Genomic DNA, 23,719 nt, shown 5'->3' on the forward strand with positions numbered 1-23,719 from the left:
ATTCCTCCGCATCGTGACCGTTCGCGCAAGGTCGCTTGAACCTGCTTCCCAGCACAGAGGTCCGAAAAGAAAAACAGCATGGCGTCCGATGCGGCAGGGGCGGACCAAGCACATATAAGGGACTCCAACCCAATATCTGCATCATCCTTCAAGCAGATCATAGCATGACTCCACCGAGGCCGGGGATCTTGGATACATAAACTCAGCTTGAGCTCAAACGTCGACGCGTTGCCATAACTTCGATATAAATAACTGCTCGACTCTGGACCTGGGCAGTCTACATTCGACGGTGTGACATCTGCCCATCACCTCTGCTGACCGTTGCAGCCGTCATGTCCGGCAACAAACTCATCGTCATCCTAGGAAGTGGCCCAGGCATAGGCGTTGCAACCGGCGCCCTCTTCGCTTCAAAGGGCTTTGATGTCGCCTTGCTCTCTCGCAATGCCCAACGCTTGGACCAAGACGTCGCCAGGGTCCGAAAAGCAAACCCCGGCGTCAAAGTGCAAGCATATCCCGTCGATCTCGGCGATCACAACGCCCTAGCATTGGTTCTAGGGAAAGTAGAAACAGAATTCGGGCCTCCTGAAGTGGTATATTACAACGCCGCCAGAGTCGCGCCCTCAAAGATCGGGCAGACCGGTGCATATTTTGTGTTGGAGGACTTCAAGGTGTGTGGCACCGACGCCTGAGCAGGCCCTGTGTCTTTGCCTCTTTGCTGACTGGAGTAAATAGAGCATGACGCTTGGTCTGTGGGTCGCGGCGTCATGGGCATTACCGCATTTGACGACAGCGGCTGCAAAGGCACATTCTCACCCGTCATTCCTCTTCACCAACAGCGGATTGTGGGATCGCCCGCTGGCAGACTTTGCTTCCCTGTCATTGCAAAAGGCCGCGCAGTACAATCTCCTGTTGAGCCTCAGGCAAATGGTGGAGCCCAAGGGCGTCCACGTCGGCGGGGTCAACATCGGAGGTCTTGTCGATGAGGAAGATCCCGTCATGAACCCGAGGAATATTGCGCAAGCCTTGTTTGAGCTATACCAGCAAGACAAGCCTCATTGGCAGTGGGAGAGCAAAGTTGGCGACTGGGATGAGTTTCTCAAGAAGATAGGGGTCCAATCGATGTAATGATACAGTACGAGGACGAGCATGGAGGGGACGTCCAACCTCTGCAGGGACCGGCTTGTCTGCCAATACAGTACTTAAGGTACTGTAGTATCCAAACCGCCCGCAGCCTGTGAAGAGCGCGGGCGGTCTCCCGCTTTGCCCCAGACTCGCCAGTGCCAGGTGCCAGGCAGCGTCCCAAGCGGGTGCAAGCTCTCAGCACGTGGGGATGGCATCATGGGGCTCGCGGGGCTCGATTTCGGCTAAAATCATCATTGCTTATCCACCCACTGAACGGCCGTTGTTGAGGGGCAACAATCAAGTCATAACTAACTACTTGTAAACGAAGCGTTGGATCAAGCATGGCGCCGATGTGATCCAGCTTTGAAGTTCAGGCACAGCAAACTCGGAAATTGTTCTCCTTTCCTAGCGAAGTGTGGACTCGGTACTTGCTGTACACAGTACACCTTTTTCATTTTCTCCTCAGTTGCGAGTGCAGTGCCACCATTTGCTGCAATTTGGTTTGTTTGTTCTTCTTTGTATACCACATCCCCAGCTTGTGTTGTGGTTTAATTTCACGAACACCACCGCCACCACCACCACCACTGCCACCACCATGCGCATCCCCTACCTCCTCTCGCTCCTCCCCCTCCTCGTCGCAGCCGACAGTCAAGCGCCCCTCAAGGACAAAGCCGCCGGCTGGTTCGACAAGGCAAAGTCGTACGTCTCGAGCGCCGTCCCCTCCGCCATCCCCGTGCCGGAGATCCCCCACCCCATCGACGCCGGCGCCGCCAAAGTCGCGGAAAATGTCGTCGAGAAGATCAACGTCCGCAACTGGCAGCGCAAACTGTCGCCGAAGCTGGACGCGGAGGAGGAGTGGATGATCTACTTGACTGGCGGGAACAAGTCGTGTTACGGGAGATGCGGGCCCGTCAATACCGTGTGGAATGTATGTGCTGCTGCTGCTGCTGTCCTCTCTAACCACTGAGGTACCGCACCGTCTGGATGGTTGATTGACTAACTGACAACCACAGGAATCCGTACCTCTCCTCGCGGCGCTCTCGGCCTCACCGGGCTCCCGGCGCCTCAAACTCGGCCTCCTCGACTGCGAAAAGGACGAGGTCCTCTGCACGGCCTGGGCGTCCGGCGTCCCCGTGATCTACCACTTCATGGTCCCCAAGGCGGCAGCAGCTGCTGCGGATGCCTCGTCTGGACCTTCCACCGCCGACGCGCCCACCCCGCTGCACATTGTGCCCCTGAACCTGACGTCCACCGAGGTGAGCGACATTGTGTCCATCCCCTCGGCGAGCAAATCCCGGTACTTGGACTACGAGGAATATACCGGTCTGTTGCACCCGATTGACGGGCTGATGGCCAAATTCGGCCTGTTGCAGCCGTTCGGGTACTTCATGTGGGCGCTGGGCTCGGTGCCCGGGTGGGTGATGATGCTGGGCATCAGCTTTGTGAGCCGTCAGATCATGAGCCGGCGGATGGCCGGGTCGGGGGGCATTCCTGAGGCGGCGCCACAGGCGCAGGCGGCCCCGGCGCCGAGGGTTGCGCCTGCGACGGGGAGCCAACCTAGAGGGGGTGCTGGGGGCAGTGCGAAGAAGAGGAAGTGAGGGACAAAGTCACGATGAGAGGGAGCGACTGAAGCATGGCTCGGAAACAGAAGCAGGAGGGGGTCATTGTCTTGAATGTCCAACCCTCTTGGGTTGATATGTTTCGCGTTGTCTGCTATGAGCACAAAAGTGTCGCTAATTTGTTCATACTTGGAGCGTCTTCCTTTTGGAGACCCGGCTTGGCCACGAGATCTGCTTTCAGGCCAAAGCCGGGGAGTTGGCTGCCTAATACACAATTCAAGCTCAAATCGTTCCCTTTCTTTCACTGAGTTCGCTCCAAGCTACCCATGGTATCTCTCGCTTGACTCTGGGAATTGCGCACCCCTATCAGAAGTCCCAACCATAGCCTCCTCTCAAAGGACCTTCCTAAGGCGAGCTATTGAGTCCACTCTTGGCTGGTCCTTCTCTACCTCCGTGCGCATCCTCGCCGCCACCAGGTGTGATCTCCACCCCTAATTCGCTCTTCAGCAACTCACTCAGCGAACTCCCATCCCGCAGGTAAATCCACTTGCCGCCAGTAGACCCGTCGTCGCCGCCATCAACCGTGCTGTCTGCCTTGTGGTCTTGCGAGGAGGAGGGGATGACCCAGTCGAAGCGCTTCGGGCCGGAGATCGGGGAGGAGAGCCAGATCTGGCGGTTGGGAGGCTGTTTGTTGATCACATACGTGCCATGTTTGGGGTGAGTGATGGTGAGCACTCCGGCCTGTGGAACAGAAGAGGTGAGAAGGATTCAATACGACCTATACAAGCACATATCTGGGGCCGGTACTTGTACATACCGAGAATTCAGATTCCATTCCCTCGGTGTTGCGCTCTGACACATCTTCCAATGCCAAAACTAGAGTGTTCAGGTATTGATCTGCGAGCTCGTGGTACTCGCCGTCGCTGATCTGGGCTGCTCCCGCGCCAGGGCCATTTCCGTGAGTGGCTTCAGGCTTTGGTGGCTGAGGGTCGCTGCTGTCTGGTTGGAGGCCTTTGTGCCGGAGGGTGTGAGTGGAGAAGCTGGCTGCTTGTCTTGGAGTTTCTGCGGGCGACAGCACAGCGTAGCGGGAGGTTGTCGCGGGAAGGAGGCGGGAGGTGCTGAATGCGGTTGAAGCTGTTAATGGTCGGTTGAGCCTGCTTGCTCGCGCTGCGGAGCGGAGAAGTTGCCGGCTTGCCTTCATGGTCGCGGACCCTGCTGAGGCTGTCAGCAAGAGCAGGGGGACAAAAGAGTAGGCGTGACTGACAGGACGCTGTGATGACCTTCTGAAACTCAACCAAGCGCTGTAAGGAAGATGGCAAGTTGTGACGGTCAAACGACCATTGAGTGTCTGGTGTGAAGGGTGATTGACCACGGCCAATGACGTACAAAGGAATCGGTTCGGCAGAAGCAGGCTTGGAGCTCTGTGATTGGCGGAATGCTCGTGCTCGCAGAAGCATCACGCCCAGAAGAAGATATGGGGATGCTGTACACTGTGGAGAGTAATGGTTAATATACGCTTTCACGGTGACAAGCCTATTCAGTCGAGAGCGTGTGATGTTTGCTAGCCCTTTCGGCATCAAGACATCAGACCGAGAATGCAGCACTCTCAGTCAGCTACCTAGAATACAACCCATAACCACGCCAACATCTCAGAAACGCCATCAAGAGAATCAACCAAAGTGGAACTCCTTGAGAGATCCGAAAGTACAATCCTGGCCTGGCCAGCGCTTCCCTCATTTAGCTTTTCAAAGCAAAATCTTGACCACCATCGAGGCAGGTTCCAAGGGACCAGCATCTGGCAGCTCTATCTGTTCTGACCATTCTCCAGGCTTGCCAATGACAGAAAAATGCGTGCTTCTCAATTTGCAATGCACATTCTGTCACCCGGCTGCCTGTGTCCCTTGTGATGCAATCTCATCGTCGTGCCATCTTACTGCTGAGGAGCCTTCAAATGTGTTTACCACGCGGTACGTGTCCTCCAATCCTGATGATTTCGAGAGCTGCGGCGCAGACAGGCTGGCAGAATCATGGCTCCGTGCAGGTCTACCACAACAATCCTTGGCATGCCTCCAGCAGAAAATCACTGTTCTCGCTGCGTATGTCGGCGGCCTCCCGAGAATTCTTGGTGCTTGAAGCAGACAGGTGTGACATGGGTCCTGCCATGCTCACCTCCGGGGCCGGCGGGATGGTTTCCTCTGAACCTGGACCAATACCGTAATGACTTTTGTCTTCATGCTTTTTCCCATTAATTGACCTCGCTCGCCTTTGACTCGATGTAAAACCCCGCATCGGGCACTCGCTCCTGATGCACCTCCTGCTTCGTCAAAGGCTTGTCAACTTCCGAAACCGCGACCAGCTCTTTCACTTTCATAATTTGACCGGCGACGGAGGGCGTGACTGGGTGGAACACGGTTGCCATTCGTTTGCGCAGGCCGAGAGCTTTGAGCACATTGCCTGTCCGCGCTGGGAGGCCGATTGCGGAACGGATTAGGGTGATCCGAAAATAGGACATCGTTGTCGAACAATCGAAAACTCGGCGGTGTGGGACGAAGACTCGGGCTGAGAATTGGAACCTCTATGCAGCGGATGAGAGGGAGCTGTAGTTCTTGTAGCCTATGTCAGAGGCCTGGAGCTGGTATTCGGGGGTTTTAAGGTGAGAGCAGAACTACATAGAACGGAGTACGGAGTACATCACCGCGAGCTACAAGGTTATTTTGCAGCGATCCACTCAGCCTCGTCTTGGCGCCGCAAGGCTGGCAAACAACCAATTACGAACTCCGGAGCACCAGTCCTGGTTTATCCATGGTTACACAAGACTTGACTACAAACGTAACAAGGGCAGCATCATAGTATCTAGCATGAACGTTGCGCCGAGGACAGCGTCGTTATGAGGCCATTACGTCCGTTGAATACCGGCCAGTCCTGCCACCTGTATGTCTGTCACCCTGGCCAACTAAGCACCCTTGATCCATCATGAGGGTGTCGCTTTGGAACCGCTGTCGAATTAGCCCGCTCAGCATTTCCCTGCCACATCTTGAAAGATATTCAAGTCTGAAAGTGGATACTCATAGCATCCAGGTTCTATTATTGCCTGGGAATCTTACCATATTGAACTTTTGACCCGAGCCACAACAGCCAGGTGCACCACTCCTCGGGAATGGGTATATCAAGGGGCTCTCACCATGGAGTTACCATTCAATCGCATCCTTGAGAATATGGGATGTTCACTATCCCAGTCATAAGTTCCATCTGTCAAGTGGGTAAACGAAATCGGCACTCCGCACTAGCGTGCTTGACTCTGAAGGCCGGAGAATGGGCCGAGACCAAATCGAAATACAGTTGTAGGGGGGCGGTAAGAAGCTGAACAGTCTACTCTGCAGAAGCGAGCGCGTTGATCGAGCTACGAGTCCTCGGTACGCGACCCAAGCCAACAGTCTCCGGCGATTGGTCCACAGAGCTTCTACGGTTTAGAATTCAAGTCTAAGGTGCTTGTGCCAACCGCTGTGGAGTCGCTTAACGCTCTGATCGGCTGGTTTTCTATTACAGAGCTGTGCACGCCAAAAGTCGAGAACACCGGCCTCACAAGAGTTGTGAAGCGCTCAGCCAGCCATCTGAGGTTCGAACATACCAACACCACGCACTAACAAGATAACCAGTTGGGGGAGTTATCGGTAAGCATGTGCTCGGGCCTGGGAAAGTCAACAAGAGCCAAGCAGGAGCCAAGCAAGAGCCAACTGGTCGTTCTCAGCGCCGATCCAAACCAACTAAACCTCTTCAGAACCTCTTGCGAAAACCACAACGCTGGTCAACATCTCGACCCGGCTGTTTCTGTACTGTGGTGGCAATACGACGACAGATCCAGCCTCTGGATGCAGGAAGTCGTATCTCAAGTTCTGCGGCCGAGCTCTAACGGCCCACAGATCGCTTCTCTTCCAAGAATGAGTCGCCTTCGCCGGCCGAAGTTGGCTGGCTGAGGTCAAGTATCTACCGCTTTGGGGATCTCGGGAGTACGGACTCGACCTTGTCATGCCGCCCAAACCCAGGCATTCTGCCCAACGAGGTATGCAGACATCGCATTTGGCGGCATCCCCGACATGACTGTCCCGCATTGAAACGGTAAGACCACTCAGCTCGAAAGCTGAAGCAATCAACAGAGGCGTGAAGAAAGTTATATAACCTGCAGTGGACGATGCTGGACTCGCTAGATTCAGTTTCCTTCGTTCGGACATACGTGCCAGCGCTTGCTGAAGCCGCAGAGTCAGACACACCATTCGAGTGCCTGCCAACATGAAACTCTTATCCTTTCTCGTCATGCTCGCAGTAGGGTCTCCTGCCGATGCAGGAGCTTGTGACAGCGGGATCAATGCGGTCGCTGTGCCGTTGCTGAAGGCCTACCCTCCGGCACAGTCTTTCTGCAGCGCAAAATACCCGCTGCCAACCTCGACGGTAACAGCGAAGGTCAAGCGTCAGAATGGTCGATCAACGTCTACCACAACGACAAAATCAACGACCACGAAACCAGCGTTGAATCCAACAACCACCCCAAAGACTACTACAACGACTAAGGATGCCCAGGCTTCGCAATGGTCTTCCATTCTTTCACAAGCCGGCGCTGCCATTTCTACTTTCTGCTCCTGCATCGAGACACCAGTAACCAAGACGGTATGTGAATATTCCAAGCAAAGGACAAAATCTCGTCTTGGGATCTTGATTGGCTAAATGGCTTCAGGTAACTCCGACAACGACGACGACGACGTCGAGCAGCAGCAGCACCACCACCATCACCATACCCGTAAGCAATGCCCTTGGTTTCTCTCTTTGTCTACGAGCTGATTTGGAATAGACGACGACGCCATCAACAACCACCACTACCACCACGACCACTCCAACCTGCGTGCCATCGGGCGGTGTCTGCACCGGCAACAATCAGTGCTGCACTAGTCCTGTCTACCAATATTGCTTTGCAACAGCTGAAGGAGCCGTGGCAACTTGCGAGCCTCCGCCAGCAACCACACTCGATAGGCGAGCACTCCCCACCAATGCTGTCCGAAGAGGTGTCGGATACGGCGGAGCTATGGCTTAGGGAGCAGGACATAGGGGGGATGGGTTCGATTGGTGCTCTCAGTTGCCCAGATGCGCAAGCGGTCACAGCAAGCCATGGCACTGCTATTCTTGTCGTAGCTGAGTGATGTAGTTCTGCTCGAAGGCCGCGTCCGGTAATCTGCAGCCAGTATCAGGTGTCGAGCTTTCGCCGTTGAAAAACCACAACACTATCACCAGAACTGCCGGTTTGTGCCGACTGATTGGCCTTGCAAGCTCCAAAGCGCCCCGCGAATGGCTTATGGGACGCAAATTTGATAGCCCTGGCCGTTGTATCTGAAATCATTGGTAAGAAGCCCATTCAAGATCCGGAGCCAAACGTGCCGGGAGACCCGGCCAAATTAGCTGCGGGCGTTGTTGATATCATGAATGGCACGGCCATGCATGGGGGACACGAGGATCAGTCGCGGTTCCTGTGGCCGCAAGTCCTGCCTTTGAGGCTGATACGAGCGATGGTGTTGCAGTGTTGTAGCACACATGATCCAATATGTGTAGAGGTGACACCCACACTGGCTGGGAAATAGATATCCAGCTCTGCACAACAATATTCCCCGTCTCATGGACTGCTCGGGCGACTTTCCAGTGCGTAAGTAATTCAGGTCATCTACTGCACAAATCCGTGAGCTACATCTCATGGCGGAGGTATTGCGAAGCGTGGTCGAGCGAATGATTGGTGAAGCGCGTCTGACATCTCCAATACGAACGGCGCTTCACCAGAGACCAGTTCGACCGAGGACGCGGTCTCAGCATTTCGCCATACGTCCTCTACCGTCACCTCGCCCTCACTGCACTCCGAGCCGCAGGCCTCTCAGAACTGTCCCCACCGATGCATCTGGTGCACGGGCAGCCTGACAGTCTCTCTGGAGACTCACCGAGCTCCCGCCATAACCTCTGACACCCGATCACGAGCGTCAAATATGGCGACCAGGATCAGCTCGAATGGCACCGTGGGCATGCCGCGCATCCAAGACGTTCTTCGCACACCAGAGGATCTCGAGAAGATCGCAAGCTTGAAGGCCGAGATCAACCGCAAAAAGGCTGACGTGGACGCCAGACTAAGAGAAGGGCTACAAGATCATTTGGACACTACGCACAATGGCATGTCGACACTGTCTGAGGGCCAAAAGCTGGTCGGACAGATTAAAGAGGAGATGAAGACTATCTACGACCTCTGCGAGCAGGCGCAGGCAATCCGCAGGAATTTTCCTCAGTTGGACTACCTTGCCAAAGTCCATCGCAATTTCGAGGCCACCCGCGCAATGCAGGCGGGCTTGCAGACGTTTGCGGACGACTGTTACCAGGTTCAGAGGCTGCTAGAGGACGACGAGAACGACCTGTTTCACCAGCCGCATCTCCTTGATGCTTACATGCGTTTGACTCGCCTACGTGACTTCCGAGACGAAGCTCTGGACCAGATCCGCAGAGCCAGAGATACCAGCCTGGAAGGGGATCTGCTCAACCTCTTCGAACAGCTTGATAGCGTGGTCGATGCATTCGATGACCATATAGGCTTCATCTGCCTGAATCTCATTGAGATTGTTCAACGTTCTGATGACCCCAGCATTATCGTCCGCCTCGCTATTGTGCTTGCCTCCGAAGAGAAAAATGACGACCGGGTCAGAGCTCTACAGGACGCCCAAAAGGACCATCAAGACCTGGTCAGCAAATTCACATCATTCAATATTGGTCCCAAGCACATTCGTGGGTACAAGGAAAAGTTCATCAAAGCCATTGAGAACGTTGTCGAAGGTAAAATCATCCAGACGAAGCAGGAGTTCCAAGAGGATCCTTCCAAGCTCAAAAGCCACACGAAGTGGCTTGGTGAAGACCTTAACGCGGTCAAGCGAGGAATGCAGAACCTCTTCCCCAGAAAATGGAAGATTTTTAACACATACGTGGATATCTATCACAAGCAGATGCACGACTTCCTCATCTCTTTTGTAGAGGCGGAAGATCTGCGTCCGCCACAGATGCTGGCTATCGTCCACTTCGTTGAGGAGTACTACAGGAGAATGAAGAAATTAGGCATATCGGAATCACAGCTGAAGCCACATGTGCTCGACTCGCGAGAGGGCGAGCTCATCCGCGATTACAGAAACGTCATCACGAAAGCCCTCAATTCTTGGATCGACAGGATGTATGTGACCGACAGAAAGAACTTCATGTCGCGAGCGCCGGACGCCACCGAGCAAGACTCCGATGGACATTTGAGAACAAAGACACTTGGCGATATGTGGCGGATGCTGCACGAGCAAGCCGAAGCAGCAGGTGATTCCGAGCGCGAGGACGTCGTCGAAGGCGTCATGAGCGCCATGTTCAGTGCCCTGAAGTCTAGGCAACAGCAGTGGGAGAAACTGATCGACGAAGAGGTGGAGCGGTACAAGAACCCGACGGCCGAACAGCTTGAAAGTCTACAGCAACTCCAAGATTGGCTCCTGGCAATCGCGAACGATCAGATCGCCTGCGTAGATGACGCTGCGGGCGATGTGCTAGACGACCCCACAGCTCAGAAGGGATACTTGACACGGTTCAGAGAGGATTTTGTCAAGCTTCCTACCCCTCCATCTGCCAAATTCATGTCGACCAATGGCACGACGGAATTGGATGCTCTCCGAGATGGCTACGTCGACTTGGCTACTCACTGCATCAATCGCTTCGTGCAGCTGATTTTCCGAGTCGATTTCCGGACAATCATGACGGAACTATTCGTGCCGGGCAAGTGGTACGAACAATCTGCAATGCAGAGAATCACTACAACCTTCGACGACTACGTTGGAGACTACAACTCCGTGCTCCATCCCTCCCTGATCGACATCCTGATCGAGGAGCTGTCCGATGCTCTACTAGTGGGCTATCTTACCTCACTCCGGACCAATCGTGGCGTGAAGTTCAGAAGGGGTGAACCATTTGCCGCCAAGTTTCGAGACGATGTACTTGCTGCATTCGCCTTCTTTGAGAAATACCCAGACAGCTTCAACGAGACCATCAAACCCAAATGGAAAGCTGTGAACTATACCGTGCAACTGCTCGAAAGCGACAAGAACGAAGTTGTGCCAAAGTACGAACAGTTCAAACGGGAGTTCTGGGACCTGCAATTGAGCTGGGTGGAGGCTGTGTTAAAGACTCGTGACGACTGGGACCGTAGCATGGTCGCCGCGGTCAAACGAGCAGCGGCAAGCACATACGCCGAACGAGGCTTGGACACCGTCATGGGCAAAGTCAAGTGAACCAGCCATGTAGACGACAGCCAATTCTGGCGGCAGCTTTGCCCATCAGACATGACATTTCTCGCCTCCCAGGACAGCGGCCACCCTACCCGGTACGGAGGGTGGGATGTTGACTATGTCTTGGCTCTAGGGCGAAGCTCGCCACCAGTTTTCGTGGCAATGAAAGCCGACTTCGACACTCCAACCGCCCACTCCAAGTGGCTCGTCGGCGCCCTTTACCAATATGTAGTCTCGTGAAGGAGACTTGCAGGTTCCGGCAATGTCCATTAGCGAAGGTCTATCGAGGATGACCGGTCGAATCTGGCAGAGAACGGCGAAGATGCGGGGTCTGAGTGGTCGAGGAAGTGGACGTCGTTGACCGAAGAACTGCTGTGGCCGATGTGTGGAAGTGAAAGGAGTTGGATGATATATGAAAGGTCGACCACGTGTAGCAAAAGGGCGACATTTACTGGTCCGATGTCGCCTTTCGCCCAGTTATCGGGCGCATGCTGTCTCATACGAGGACTAGGCCTCCCAAGCATTACCAGCACGACCCAAGCAGCCGGCTTAGTGCCACAGCTATCTTGGCCGGCTCGGCGGAACACTTGGCGTACCTCTCTGTTCCGCTCCCCCTATCAACATGGTGCACGGACTATTCTTTCAAATCTCGACATGGTATGCTGCCTGGGCGTCTTGCCATGACGCCTTGACCACTGTTCGGCATCGGATGTTCTCTACACATGGGTGCCTGCCAGCGTACAATTCGTTCATTAAATGATTTCGGCCTAAGAGTGTGAAGATGAGCTCAAGATGCAGTTCGCTAATGCGCGAAAGCAGGCGCGAGTTGCGCGACTTTTTTCCCATTATTATATACCAGCGGACTCACGAACCCGATATTCGATCTGATGTGACTCTCTCATCCAACTTTCCCATCCCTTGTGAGACTGAGAGCTGTGGTCATCTGCGAATCCAGCCGCCACGATGGTGCTCCAAGCGCTTAAAGAGTCGTGGATTATGTTCACCCCTGTCGAGAAGAGGAACATTGCCATCTATATAGTCGGCATCATGCTGTACAAATTCGGACTTGAAGCGTTCAACGGTTCGATTGTCGCCCTTGCCACGAACAAGTACGACTACGAAGCATGGCTGACCGACTCGACCCCAAGGACCTTCGAGCGTGTCGGCTTGTTGACAGGTCTCAACCAGGCTTTCCAGTGCGTTGGTTCCATCCTGATTGCTCCCCTCATCAAGCGATGGCCCACGAAGCTCGTTCTCGCGTGCGCTGTTATGGTCTTCGGCGTCATGACGGCTATCCTGCTCATCGTGGATGCTGGCACCGGGGGTCGCTTCAAGCCCGACAATTGGGACGATAACCACGACGAAGACGATTTCGGCTACTACGGCAACTACAATGCCAATGGTATCATCCCCATCTACTGTGTCAGCGGCATCGCCTATGGCATGGTCGAGTTGATCCGCCGTGTCATCCCCAGAGATATCGTGGGTGGCAACGTCCAGAAGCTGCGACGCATGGACTCACTTGTGCACATCTTCTATGAAATCTCCGGCACGGCCGGTGCCTTCTGCACTGCTCTGGCGCTGATCCCGTCGTTCGGTAACAACTACTCCTTCATCATTACGCCCATCTTCTTCACCGCTGCCGCGTGCGTCTGGTTCTTCGTCACCAACCTCAACTACTCAAAGCCGCTGCAGGAGAAAGGCGGCAATTATCTCGTCGCAGTCGGGATGGGATTCTTTCTGTTCTTCGAGTCCATCTGGACTGGCTTCAAAATCATCTTTTCGTCCAGGAGATTCATCTGGCTGTTACCGGGCTACTCTTTCGCCCTGTATGGACATCGCTACCTCGAAAACGGTATTGCCCCCGCTGTTGCGAGGCGATATCTCGGAAACTCGGCCTGGAGTCAAATCAGTAAGTTTCATCCCTTCGAGTCTTGAGCAAACCCCGAACAGACGTCCCCAACCATGCTAGTCGCAAGCAGCTCCTGCTCCCAGTCCCCTCAACCTTACAGGCACTGACAACTGTCTCTAGTGGTTGGTGGCTCCAACTTCGGAGAGCTTCTCGGCGCGGGCTTCGTCTTTCTGTTCACAAACCTTGTGCAAACGCCCATGCCATGGCTCCGTCTGGACTCCCTCATGCTGCTGATTGTCTGGTACCTCCCGTACTGGTACCCCGTGCGTGGGGACGTCAACGAAGCATGGCGCGTCGCCGGCACCTTCATCCCCATCTCCTTCGGCTGGGCGGCCGGCGATGTCTCGCTCGCGGCATTCATCCAAGCCAGCCTTGCACGCCTGGAGGCCGAGAACACCGAAGTCAGCGCGCTCGGCGCGGTCATGGCCTTCCTGTACAGCACGTATATCGTCATCTACGCCGTCTGCTCGCCGCTCCTAGGCCGATACATCGACTCGGTGTACGCCAGCACGGGGGGCAGCGATGGCGGCGACATCCACCGTGCGATCAGAAACGTGGGCGGCGTGCAGTTCACGGTGCTCATGGCCGTGGTGCTGGCGTCGACGTTCATCCCCAAGGGCGCCCTGTCGTTCAACCCCAAGATGCTCAACGACGAGGTGCTGGATAAGGATCTGGACCACGATTCCGGCAGCGAGGCCGAGTTTGCCGGCATGAACGAGAAGGAACGCAGGCAGAGCATCGTGCAGATGAAGATGGACGAGCAGGCCGAGGGCCGCAGACAGTCCGTCACGAGAGTATCGGCTGATATCAACGACACGTTCTCCCCGGACATGCATAACATCCGGGAGGAGGATGGCGGGCTGGTGAAGTGATTGACGCACACGCACCGAGACGCCCGCCTTCCGCCCTGCCTGCCTGTCCACACGATTAATTCCAGCGCGTGGATGAGTCGTGGCCTTATATTGACCTCGTGGAAGATGTCGACCATGACCAAGGGAAACATCCAGGTCGGGTCGGGTCGGGTCAGGTCGATACCAAAGCTCCTTTGCCAGAATACGAATGCTGTCTGTTCTGTACTGTAGCTTATGAGGTACCGCGTTGCTGACATTCTTTTATTTGAGTACGGTGGTGGTGTGCCTGTCCTCCTTGTTCCTTAACTCTACACATGAAATGAGATGTCTCATCTTTTGTATCACTTGTATACTTTATTCTTCAGACTTCAAAATCCGGACCGAGTCGTCAGTCTCTTGTCACTATCAAGGAGAGGTCCCATAGCCTCATAGGGATTACCCGAAAGCACTGAATATCCGAGTACTTTCCGCTGGATTATTGGACCTCTTGGCTTATATGCTTGTTATGAACGTGGGGGCACGCGGTTTCATGACAGTCTTCCGCCTGCCTACAGTAGCTCTCTCCCTCTTTCCGTCTCTCGCTTGCCTGCCTGTCTGCCTAAATGCCACTCGGAACGACGGATAAAAGTCACCGTAGACTCTGGTAACCTTCTCTACCCTTAGAAATGATAAATTTCTAGAGACCGTCACTCCTGCTTCGATATGTTAAGACACTTGACTTTTGCCCAGCGAATATAACTTCGTTGGACCAGAAGTCAGGCAAAGTGAGAGCTGACAAAGGAAAACTCAATTTGCGCCTCTCTAGACAAGGGCGCTTTGAAAGCGTTCGACTGTCCGTCCTGCATGCTCATGAAAATGCGCGGGGAGGGGATCTGAAACACCACACAGATAGTGTCAGTACGGATGAGCGTTCTTGAGAAGGCTGCTTCTTCATTTCATCTGACTTCCGACTCTCCTGAGCCATTTATATAAATCGTTTAGTGCGAAGCAGAGGAGGAGCAAGTACCCAAGACAAAGTGCTGCCATACGTAATCGAACAGAGATAACAACAGATTTCGTTTTCTTTCTCTTTCACATTTGAATCGTCGAGAACCATTTGCTCATCAGCTACGAGCTGGGAATGAGAACAGCCACTTTGGCCAATTCAAGCGGTCCGGCGGTTGCCCGTGGACATTAGTGTAATCTTCTTCTTCTTGCCTTTCTTTTGCCGGCCTCCGCCACTCAAACTTGCCTCGACCATGGCCACAGCCTCGCCCTCATCCAGTAGGTCTTTTTCCCAGTCTTGAAGCCACCCGTCATCTACTTGTACAGTTGGAGCTGGCGCAGCCATCACGGGTGGTGTCGTCGGAGCCACTGCTGTGGTACCCCAAACGGTTCTGGGAGCATCGGGACTTGTACCAGGAGTGGCCAGGGTTGCAAACGCGGATTGGGCTCTGTTGTTGCCCCACGGAGGCGTTGTCGCTAGATTGGACTCTAAGCCTGGCGAAGAGCTGGCATGAGTTGATGGGTCGACCAGTGGTTGGAAATCAGTGTCGGTAAAGCTCTTGGTGCCGACACTGGGTCTACGTGGTCGTCTAGCGGCTGCCCAACGTTTGTCCTCCTCCTCTTTCTCTGCTCGTATTCTATCCCTCTCTTCTCGTGCTTCCTTTTCTGAATTCCTCTTCCTCCGTCGGGAAATCTCCTCTTTAAACTGTTCTAAGATGGCGGGACTGATGACATCTGTCCAGTCGCACTCCAGGAAACTCACTTCAAAGCCATACGGCAAATGAGCCATATATTTTGCTCGTTTGCGAAGGTCATCATCTATGACATGACCCGTTGAGATGTGCTCCACCCGTGGAAGGATGGTTGAAGGAAATGCCGAGAAGTCGCCGAAAGCAGCCTTGAGAATACGAATGTCCAGTGGTGAAAGGAAGAAATTTGGCAATGCATGGTAGAAGTAGAATGAATGAGCCAGAGGTCGAGGGGGGGCATGTCCAGGCCTGGGCGGGAGTGGGGCGGATTTCGCGGGAATGGCGATCGGACTGAGCGACATCTCTTGCAGAGCAGTGGTTAGGATAGAGTCCTGTTGCTGATCGGCTGCATCCCAGGACTCTGGCACTTCAGCTTGCTTCGTGCAGGCCGAAGTTGTCGGTCCCGCCGCAGGAGGGTTGCCCAAGCCCGACAATTTCTGCTTAAGATCTTCAATAGCTAGTACCGCTTTGCGCGTCCAGGTATTGTCGTCGCCAAACATTAGCTCGTCTTCCTTGCCCTGAGTGTCAAGGTCTGCAATCTCCTGGTCATATTGAGCAACCATGTAGTCTTCACCACCTTTCATGAAGCGTGCGTAGTCCATCATGCCGGCAACATGGAACCAAGGGATGTCGTCAGATCGCCCATAGCTCTCAGCAGTGTCACGGGGTAGGGCAAGTGTTGAGCCTGGCTCTCGCTTCAGCAGCTTCAGAAGTATATCGCCACCTTCTCTTAGCAGGCTCACGTCGTTGCCGTATATCCACCTAACGGGCCTGGTATCTGACATGTAAATGCTGTCCTCGCAAATGGCACACTTTTTCCACCTGGCTCGCTTCTCGGGAACAGGATTGGACTCGTCGGTCGAATGCATGTAGCGGATAAGACATGATAGGCAGTAGATGTGACCACACTTGGCCATTCGTGGGGCTACCGGAGTGGATAGACAGATCGGACAGCTTGTATCTTGAGTCTCGGCCGAGGCAAGGACTTGAAGGACGGCATCCCAGCTAACATAAATGTCTGCATCGACTGTCTGAGCATGATATTCTCGATCGGGTCGGACAATGAAGCGGTAGTTTGCGTGGACGTAGCGAGCCTTGTCAACGGCATGGTAGCCCGAGCCGAGTCCCCAGGTCCGATGGCGTGTTTGATTGTGACGGTGATTGTAGTGCTGAAGATGGTGTTGGGGCCGAGGAGGGAGGGTGAAGTTCATCAAGTGGGTAATCGACGTTTGTCCTTTTCTCGAGTTGACTGATCTCATGGCGTGTGTCTCATCCTCATCAATGAGCCGTGGCTTCTTTTGTTGCTTGTGCTGTTTCCGGAGGGGCTGGTTCCCGCGCGCCTGCGAAGTCTGACGCGTCAGAGCAGACGGCCCAGCACTTCCTGAGCCGAGGGTTCGTTTAGAAAAGGAGTTATCGGGGGCAGCTTGAGAGTAATTCGACGCTGACGAGGCCGGAGGAAGTTTGCTCGCGGGCTGGAGAGAGGTGGCGCTGGATGACATCGCTACTCTGGAGTGACTCGAATGTCTCCTCAAGTCCTGCAATAAAGCAGACAAGGGTCCTCGACAAGAAGCAAGAAAGAAAGCGTTGACTTGACAGACAATGTACTTGGCACTGAGGCGGACCACAATCACCCCAATGAAGGGGTGGTGAGAGGTGACTGAGAGGGAAACCAGCGACAACGATGTCGAGATGGCAACTCATGCTGTGACGGACGGAGGGGCAGCCGAATGACTCTAACTAAGCCCGATGCATGAGGTAAGCCTGCGAAGGAGATTTGGAGAAGCCGGGGCGCTCGACCGTCGCGCTTACTGGCTGGAATGGTGGTTAACAAACCCACTCGACCTGCGAAATCCGCCGAGTTTAGAAGACTGACTGCGCAATTGTTCGTGCTTGCCTTGGACGACTCAACCTCACATCGCATCACTCTACCTTTTTGGTCGCCTTGACAGAAAGGTGTTGCCTTCATCTCGCCACTGCCCTCCTGCTCCCTGGGCTGTTGCTCGGTGAGTCGATTGACTTCTCGTCGCCTTCGCCATCGTCCATCTTCCCCTGGGCGCAGCCGGTGGACAAGCCCTCTCGGTCTCTCACTTCCACCTCGCCATTTCTTCCCGCGGCTTCTTGATCATGGACCAACAGGGGTCGTCGGTTTAGGAGACCGAAGGTCAAAAGAGAGGGAGACGCGCCGCGTATCGACCATCCACATCATGTCCTGGCGAAGAAAGTCCTGAACGCGACTTTATCACAACCATGCAACCAAACCACCATCCCTATGGGCAACATGCCATGCCCATGCAGGCTCCTCAGAGGCGGCACGACGGCCCATATGCAGCCATTCCACCGCCCATGAGGCAGCATCACCAGTATCAGCCATACTATCAGCAACAAATGGCTCCTATGATGCCTCAGTATCCGCAGCAATACCAGCCCAACTGGTATGGATATCAACAACCACATATGCACCCCATGCATGCCCGGCCGCCATATTATCCCCAGCATAGCATGCCTCCACCTCCATATCCCGCCGCGGTCCCTCCTCCCGCTCCCCATCACGGCCCTCTGGTGGTATCGTCGCCGCAGCACGTTCCGCTTCCTCCCCGGCAAAGCCAGGGCGCTGCGCTTGTGCCGCAACAAAGCATCCCGACCGCTCCCTCGATGACCTCCAACCCAGTTCATACGCCGCCTTCTCCACCATTGAGCACATCGAGCACTGTGAACACAAGAAAAGAAACAATATCTCCTGCTGTCTCCCCTGCTCCACAACGGGTTCAAAGCCCGTCGATTGACGCACCTCAAGAACCGTTTCAGCCTCCTGTGCCATGGCTATCAGTCGAGGGGGAGGCCTTTCCCCCACGAGCTCCGCGACGGAGACGTCGAATTTTCCGGTCCCTTCTTGCATCGGAACCGGTTGTGTACCCCGTGGTGGAACAACCACCTTCACCACTTCCTGAGGCAGAGACACTACAAGATCCACAAGAGGCAGTGCCACAGGAATTGAACGCAGACATTTCTACGGAACAAACTTTCACACAGGCTTCTCAAGCCTCGACTCCTTTGCCTTCGGATGCTCCTTCGGATGCTGCTTCTACTCAGCCAACTACCCCTTCATCTGCGGCTCCTGCGTCTCTGTCGAAGACACCGACCCAACCCAAAGCTCGACCAGTAGGGCCTGTTATACCAGCCGTTCCTATCCTGCCTCCTAGCCCTTCTGCAGTCCGCCCTGCTCACCGTGACTCAGTCGTGTCCACACAATCAAGGCTATCTGAAACCGCGCAGCCACCTGTAGAAGTCACCGAGTCTAAGCCTACCTCTCCTGAAGCGGAAGTGACCAAGCAGAGCTCCGAGGTCACCGCACCAAACGTCTCTCCCGCCGCTCCGAAGTCTTGGGCAAATCTTTTCAAAACCAACGACTCGAGGGTCGGCTCGTCCGCCACGATACCCTCCCAGGCGGCGTCATCGATTTCTGGAACGGCGAAGAGCGAGACCCTGTCCGACGTGCTCAATGACATGAACGCCGTCGTCGAAGCACCATCCACTGTCTCTTTCCTGAAACCCCGTGGTCTTGTCAATACTGGCAATATGTGCTACATGAACTCTGTATTGCAAGTTCTCGTTTTCTGTCTGCCTTTCTACGATTTTATCGCCAAAGTCGCCGACAGAGCGCCACATACCTTCAAGAGCGACACGCCTTTGGTCGATGCGATCATCATGTTTATCCGAGAATATCCCATCATTTGCTCCGCCACCTCTGTCGAACAGCTGCGCCTGCGCTTGAAACCAGAAGACTACGAGAATTTTGGCGATAGTCTCATTCCGGAGTATGTCTATGCGGCGATCAAAGATCTGCCGCGGTTCCGGGAAATGCGAAGGGGCCATCAACAGGATGCTCAAGAGTTCCTTGGCTTCCTCCTGGAAGAATTGCACGAAGAGTGTGCTCGTGCGATGAGGTGTATCACAGCCTCGAGTTCCGGCAGAACGACGCCCGTGGGCAGCGTCTCGAACGTGTCTGACCACGCTGATGCTGAGGGTGGCTGGATGGAAGTTGGCCACAAGCAGAAAGCCGCTGTCACCCGGTCGTCTGGAATGCTTGCTGCTGAATCCCCTGTGACAAATATTTTTGGTGGCAAGCTTCGATCAGAGCTCAAGGTTTCAGGAAACAAGTTGTCCGTGACTCTAGAGCCATACTCACCACTTCAACTTGACATCGGCTCTCCTCAAGTCAACAACATCATTGACGCCCTCAAAGGACTGACACGACCAGAGAGCATGCAAGGTGATTTCCATACTCCAAGGGGTGTCAAGGCCACCGCAACCAAGCAAGTCTTCATTGAGACTTTGCCTCCTGTTCTGATCTTGCACTTGAAACGATTCCACTATGACAACACTACAAAACGTGCTGAAAAGATCTGGAAGCGTGTGGGCTACCCACTAGAGCTAGAAATCCCTAAGGAAGTCTTCCCCCTGCAAGTACGGAACAAATTCACAGCTCATGGTGGCCTGCCCAAATATCGTCTCACCGGAGTCATCTATCACCATGGCAAAAATGCTAACGGCGGACATTACACTGTTGATATCCGCCGGCAAGATGGCCGTGAATGGATTCGGATGGACGATACCTTGCTTCGCCGCATCAGAGCTGAAGATGTCGCCGAAGGTGGTAGCGAAGAAGATCCGAAAGTCCTGGCTGCAGCACTCGAGCGACACAAAGCTACTGGCAATCGATTTGACCAGTTCGAGCAGGAGGAGGAGGAAGACGAAGCGTCGGACAAGGCGTGGAGCCAAGTGAATGGCCATTCAAGGTCCAAGTCTACATTGAGCGCAGTCGTTAATGGAACTGTTACTCCCAAAGAGTCCTCTGGGAAAGATACGCCGAACGCCAAATATGCCGTCAAAGACAACAAGGTTGCATATCTGCTGTTCTATCAGCGGATACAGTAGCAGTGACGGGTTTACATCACGACAGAAGCTGCAAACTGCTCTCTATCGGCCTATTTTTCTTCAATCGAAATGGCCAGCAGCTTCGGGTTCTCACCATGACCTCCAGACGATGACAATTGACCTCGACTCAACTACCACCGTTCTTAATATCGTTACAGCGACTTTCTCGGAAAAAGTGAGCATTTGCTGAGGTCGGTTGGGGAGGAGTTTCGAAGACTTGAAAAGTTCACCCGTCGGGTCTGAGGAGCGATCTGAAATGCATAGCGGAGGAATGCTATGAGCCCAGCATGGATCGGCCTCCTTGAGCATCAACATATCATCTTTTATTTTTGCCCGTTCTCAAAGACCTCATGACCCTGTCCTAACGACCTTCACCTGTTTAAATTCACCTTGCTCAACGCCTCCTTCCTCAGCTGGCCACCTGACGTCGTCCTACAAGACGAAATATTATCGGGAGGAAGAAGACACAACATCTATTGGAGACTGATGAGAGGAGGGAGGGTGGTAGAAAGAGATAGTGCACTAATCCTGATGGCGGTGGCCATAACAACCTGTTGAATATACCTACGCCCTTCTCCGTGGCATTTGGAGCCTGTAATGATGCTGGCTGTCGTGACCTGTTGGCGGTAGCTCAGATGTCCATACTTTGCTGAGCACATCTTTCCTCAGGGGAAAGTGACAGCCTGTAGTCAATTGCGTCTAGCCAAGAGAAAGAACATGATCATATACCTTGACTATTCCTTGCCTCAGCTTCTCAGTACTTCCCCTCGCACGGCATTACCGACCTAACCATCCCAACTCTAGACGAGAAAGGACTTCGTAACATCAAGGTGACTGAGATCGGAATGATGTTCTCCGAACACAGTGAAATGAGGCCTTCAGCGGTGACTCGACCTCGCCTTGCCGATCACTTTCCCATTAACGGGGGTACCGAAGAGCACCGTATAACGTCCCTATGACGGGAAAAGATAGACTGTTCCACAATATGTAGTGCTCCATCGCCAGTGATCGCCACTGGTTTGAAAGTGGCTCGTACTCCACAACCGTGGATTCTGCGACTAGACCGGCTCCGGGAAAAGCGGTCATATCTGCAGTTAGAAGACCACATACAGGCTGCGAGGCTAGCTCAGCTAATGCTTGCATTCTCAACAAACGTGCAAAGGGAAGTGAAAACCTGAGCTGAGGCTCGAACTGCATGACTGTACATTGGTCTGTCGACGCTGGGGCTCTGTGTCGATTATTGGTTCTCTGGCTGGACTAGGAGAGTCTGCCCTCGTCTTGGAAGGAGTACACACACAGCGTCGGAGGCCGTAAAGATAGAAAGCTGTAAAGCTGTTTTCTCACAGGGCCCCAGCCTCCATTTAGCAGCCATTCCAGACCGGTCAAAATGAAGGAGGAGATGAGATGACAACCGGTGAACTGTCGATGTTCAGGAGTCGGCACGTCAAATGCAACGCAAACGGAGAGGTCCTCGAAGCAATCGTCAACTTCAAAACATTGAAATGGTAGAGCTTGCGACTGCGAGAAGGTGTGGAGGAGGCATAAGCGGGAATGCGCTGGAGGGAGAGTTTTGGCGGTTGTGACGAAGACCTGCCAAACGCCAAGATTTCATCCCAAAAGGGAATAGTCCACAGACAACTCCAAATTTCGCCGGCTCGACCATTCAATTGATCGAACATTTCGACCTCGACGACGACAACCTCATCTCCTCCAACAACCACCGCCCACGAGAAATTCAAGATGTCGAACCGTCCCACCGTCGGCATCCTCGGCGGAGATGGCTCCAGCACAGGAGAGACCCATCCTCTGCCTGCTGTTTTCAGCTCCCCAATCCGCCCTGATGTCGTCCAGTACGAGAATTCCCACTCGCATTCCGCCTGCAAAGCCAAGCAGGGAAAATTGAGCTGACGATGACCCCAGGACCGTTCACACCGGAATGGCGAAGAACAAGAGACAGGCATACGCTGTGAGCGAGAAGGCAGGCGAGCAGACCTCCGCCGAGTCATGGGGCACAGGTGCGTTGAGAGGAGAGAATCTCAAAAAAAATCTACGGGAATAAATCATCGAGGGCTGGACTCTGACATGAATATCCAGGTCGTGCTGTCGCACGTATCCCTCGTGTCTCGGGCGGTGGTACACACCGTGCCGGCCAGGCTGCCTTCGGCAATATGTGCAGAGAAGGTCGCATGTTCGCGCCCACCAAGGTCTGGAGAAAGTGGCATCAGAAGATCAACTTGGGCCAGAAGTACGCACACACGAGCCATCCCACCATGATGATTATAAGTCCTTCTCTACTAACAAATTTCTGCCAGGCGCTTCGCAACGGCCTCTGCCATCGCCGCCTCTTCCGTCCCCGCCCTCCTTCTCGCCCGCGGCCACCGCATCTCGACGGTCAGCGAAGTGCCCCTCGTCATCTCCAGCAAGATCTTCGAAGGTGCCGCGCTGGTCAAGACGTCTGCCGCCGCCGCCCTCTTGAAGGCTGTCGGCGCAGGCCCGGACATTGTCAAAGTGCAGAAGTCCCGCAAGCTCCGAGCCGGCAAGGGCAAGATGCGAGGTCGCCGACACCGACAGCGCCGCGGTCCCTTGGTCGTCTACAACCCGGAGACGGACGGCAAGGACCTGGTCCGCGCGTTCCGCAACATCCCCGGCGTGGAGACGTCGTCGGTGTTCGCGTTGAACTTGCTTCAACTCGCTCCCGGCGGTCACTTGGGCCGTTTCATCATCTGGACCTCTGCTGCATTCGCGGCGTTGGACACCATCTACGGGTCTACGACCGAACCCTCGGCGCTGAAGAAGGATTTCCTCCTGCCTAACAACGTCGTCTCGAACGCAGACATCACTCGTCTGATCAACAGCTCTGAGATCCAATCGGTGCTCAGAGAACCCAAGGGCTATGCCACTACCAAACGTACTGGTGTGCAGAAGAAGAACCCTCTCCGCAACAGACAGGTCCTGCTTCGTCTCAACCCTTATGCCGCGCAGTACACCAAGGACAAGATTGGTCAGAAGGGCGTTGAGCATGGCAAGCCGGAGCCCGTCAACGCCAAGTTCCATGAGACCTTGCACGAGAACTAGGGCTGGTGTTTCGGGAAAGTAGTGTGCTTTTTTCTCAGGAGTGGTTGATAGCTACGAGCGGTCTGACTGCATGCCATGGCGGCGAGGAGGACATGCACAAGTGGTCGCCTTTCCGAGCGGCGGTACCTGTAGTCTGGGTGAAGTCTCCTGGTGATGTCCTTTCCGATGCCCATGCCACGACCAGTCAGGAAATCAAAGACGTGAATCT

General features: G+C 54.3%; 11 protein-coding genes across 11 annotated transcripts; 8 read left to right on the plus strand and 3 right to left on the minus strand.

Annotated features, from left to right (window-relative positions):
- Positions 1 to 332: 332 nt before the first annotated feature.
- On the plus strand, positions 333 to 689 carry G647_03701 (uncharacterized protein; the record flags this gene model as incomplete). Its single annotated transcript, XM_008728046.1, has 1 exon — positions 333 to 689. One exon carries the CDS (start codon positions 333 to 335, stop codon positions 687 to 689), a length of 357 nt encoding a protein of 118 aa, XP_008726268.1.
- A 46-nt stretch (positions 690 to 735) lies between these two features.
- Positions 736 to 1,125, plus strand: G647_03702 (uncharacterized protein; the record flags this gene model as incomplete). The annotated part of the gene is made up of 1 exon (XM_008728047.1): positions 736 to 1,125. The coding sequence occupies one exon, from the start codon at positions 736 to 738 to the stop codon at positions 1,123 to 1,125; it is 390 nt and encodes a 129-aa protein (XP_008726269.1).
- Positions 1,126 to 1,717: 592 nt separating this feature from the next.
- On the plus strand, positions 1,718 to 2,720 carry G647_03703 (uncharacterized protein; the record flags this gene model as incomplete). Its single annotated transcript, XM_008728048.1, has 2 exons — positions 1,718 to 2,050; positions 2,136 to 2,720. 2 exons carry the CDS (start codon positions 1,718 to 1,720, stop codon positions 2,718 to 2,720), a joined length of 918 nt encoding a protein of 305 aa, XP_008726270.1.
- Positions 2,721 to 3,086: 366 nt separating this feature from the next.
- Positions 3,087 to 3,882, minus strand: G647_03704 (iron donor protein CyaY; the record flags this gene model as incomplete). Its single annotated transcript, XM_008728049.1, has 2 exons — positions 3,087 to 3,422; positions 3,499 to 3,882. The coding sequence occupies 2 exons, from the start codon at positions 3,880 to 3,882 to the stop codon at positions 3,087 to 3,089; spliced, it is 720 nt and encodes a 239-aa protein (XP_008726271.1).
- Positions 3,883 to 4,926: 1,044 nt separating this feature from the next.
- Positions 4,927 to 5,193, minus strand: G647_03705 (ribosomal protein L30; the record flags this gene model as incomplete). Its single annotated transcript, XM_008728050.1, has 1 exon — positions 4,927 to 5,193. The coding sequence occupies one exon, from the start codon at positions 5,191 to 5,193 to the stop codon at positions 4,927 to 4,929; it is 267 nt and encodes an 88-aa protein (XP_008726272.1).
- Positions 5,194 to 6,968: 1,775 nt separating this feature from the next.
- G647_03706 (uncharacterized protein) lies at positions 6,969 to 7,622 on the plus strand (the record flags this gene model as incomplete). The annotated part of the gene is made up of 3 exons (XM_008728051.1): positions 6,969 to 7,347; positions 7,411 to 7,473; positions 7,525 to 7,622. 3 exons carry the CDS (start codon positions 6,969 to 6,971, stop codon positions 7,620 to 7,622), a joined length of 540 nt encoding a protein of 179 aa, XP_008726273.1.
- A 1,076-nt stretch (positions 7,623 to 8,698) lies between these two features.
- On the plus strand, positions 8,699 to 11,008 carry G647_03707 (uncharacterized protein; the record flags this gene model as incomplete). The annotated part of the gene is made up of 1 exon (XM_008728052.1): positions 8,699 to 11,008. The coding sequence occupies one exon, from the start codon at positions 8,699 to 8,701 to the stop codon at positions 11,006 to 11,008; it is 2,310 nt and encodes a 769-aa protein (XP_008726274.1).
- Positions 11,009 to 11,968: 960 nt separating this feature from the next.
- G647_03708 (uncharacterized protein) lies at positions 11,969 to 13,789 on the plus strand (the record flags this gene model as incomplete). Its single annotated transcript, XM_008728053.1, has 2 exons — positions 11,969 to 12,917; positions 13,038 to 13,789. The coding sequence occupies 2 exons, from the start codon at positions 11,969 to 11,971 to the stop codon at positions 13,787 to 13,789; spliced, it is 1,701 nt and encodes a 566-aa protein (XP_008726275.1).
- A 1,123-nt stretch (positions 13,790 to 14,912) lies between these two features.
- On the minus strand, positions 14,913 to 17,000 carry G647_03709 (uncharacterized protein; the record flags this gene model as incomplete). Its single annotated transcript, XM_008728054.1, has 1 exon — positions 14,913 to 17,000. One exon carries the CDS (start codon positions 16,998 to 17,000, stop codon positions 14,913 to 14,915), a length of 2,088 nt encoding a protein of 695 aa, XP_008726276.1.
- Positions 17,001 to 17,748: 748 nt separating this feature from the next.
- Positions 17,749 to 20,436, plus strand: G647_03710 (uncharacterized protein; the record flags this gene model as incomplete). Its single annotated transcript, XM_008728055.1, has 1 exon — positions 17,749 to 20,436. The coding sequence occupies one exon, from the start codon at positions 17,749 to 17,751 to the stop codon at positions 20,434 to 20,436; it is 2,688 nt and encodes an 895-aa protein (XP_008726277.1).
- A 1,740-nt stretch (positions 20,437 to 22,176) lies between these two features.
- Positions 22,177 to 23,511, plus strand: G647_03711 (uncharacterized protein; the record flags this gene model as incomplete). The annotated part of the gene is made up of 4 exons (XM_008728056.1): positions 22,177 to 22,286; positions 22,357 to 22,451; positions 22,531 to 22,681; positions 22,749 to 23,511. The coding sequence occupies 4 exons, from the start codon at positions 22,177 to 22,179 to the stop codon at positions 23,509 to 23,511; spliced, it is 1,119 nt and encodes a 372-aa protein (XP_008726278.1).
- Between the last annotated feature and the right edge of the window lie 208 nt (positions 23,512 to 23,719).

Source organism: Cladophialophora carrionii (genome assembly GCF_000365165.1).
Source record: "Cladophialophora carrionii CBS 160.54 unplaced genomic scaffold supercont1.3, whole genome shotgun sequence".
NCBI classification, from domain to species: Eukaryota; Fungi; Ascomycota; class Eurotiomycetes; order Chaetothyriales; family Herpotrichiellaceae; genus Cladophialophora; species Cladophialophora carrionii.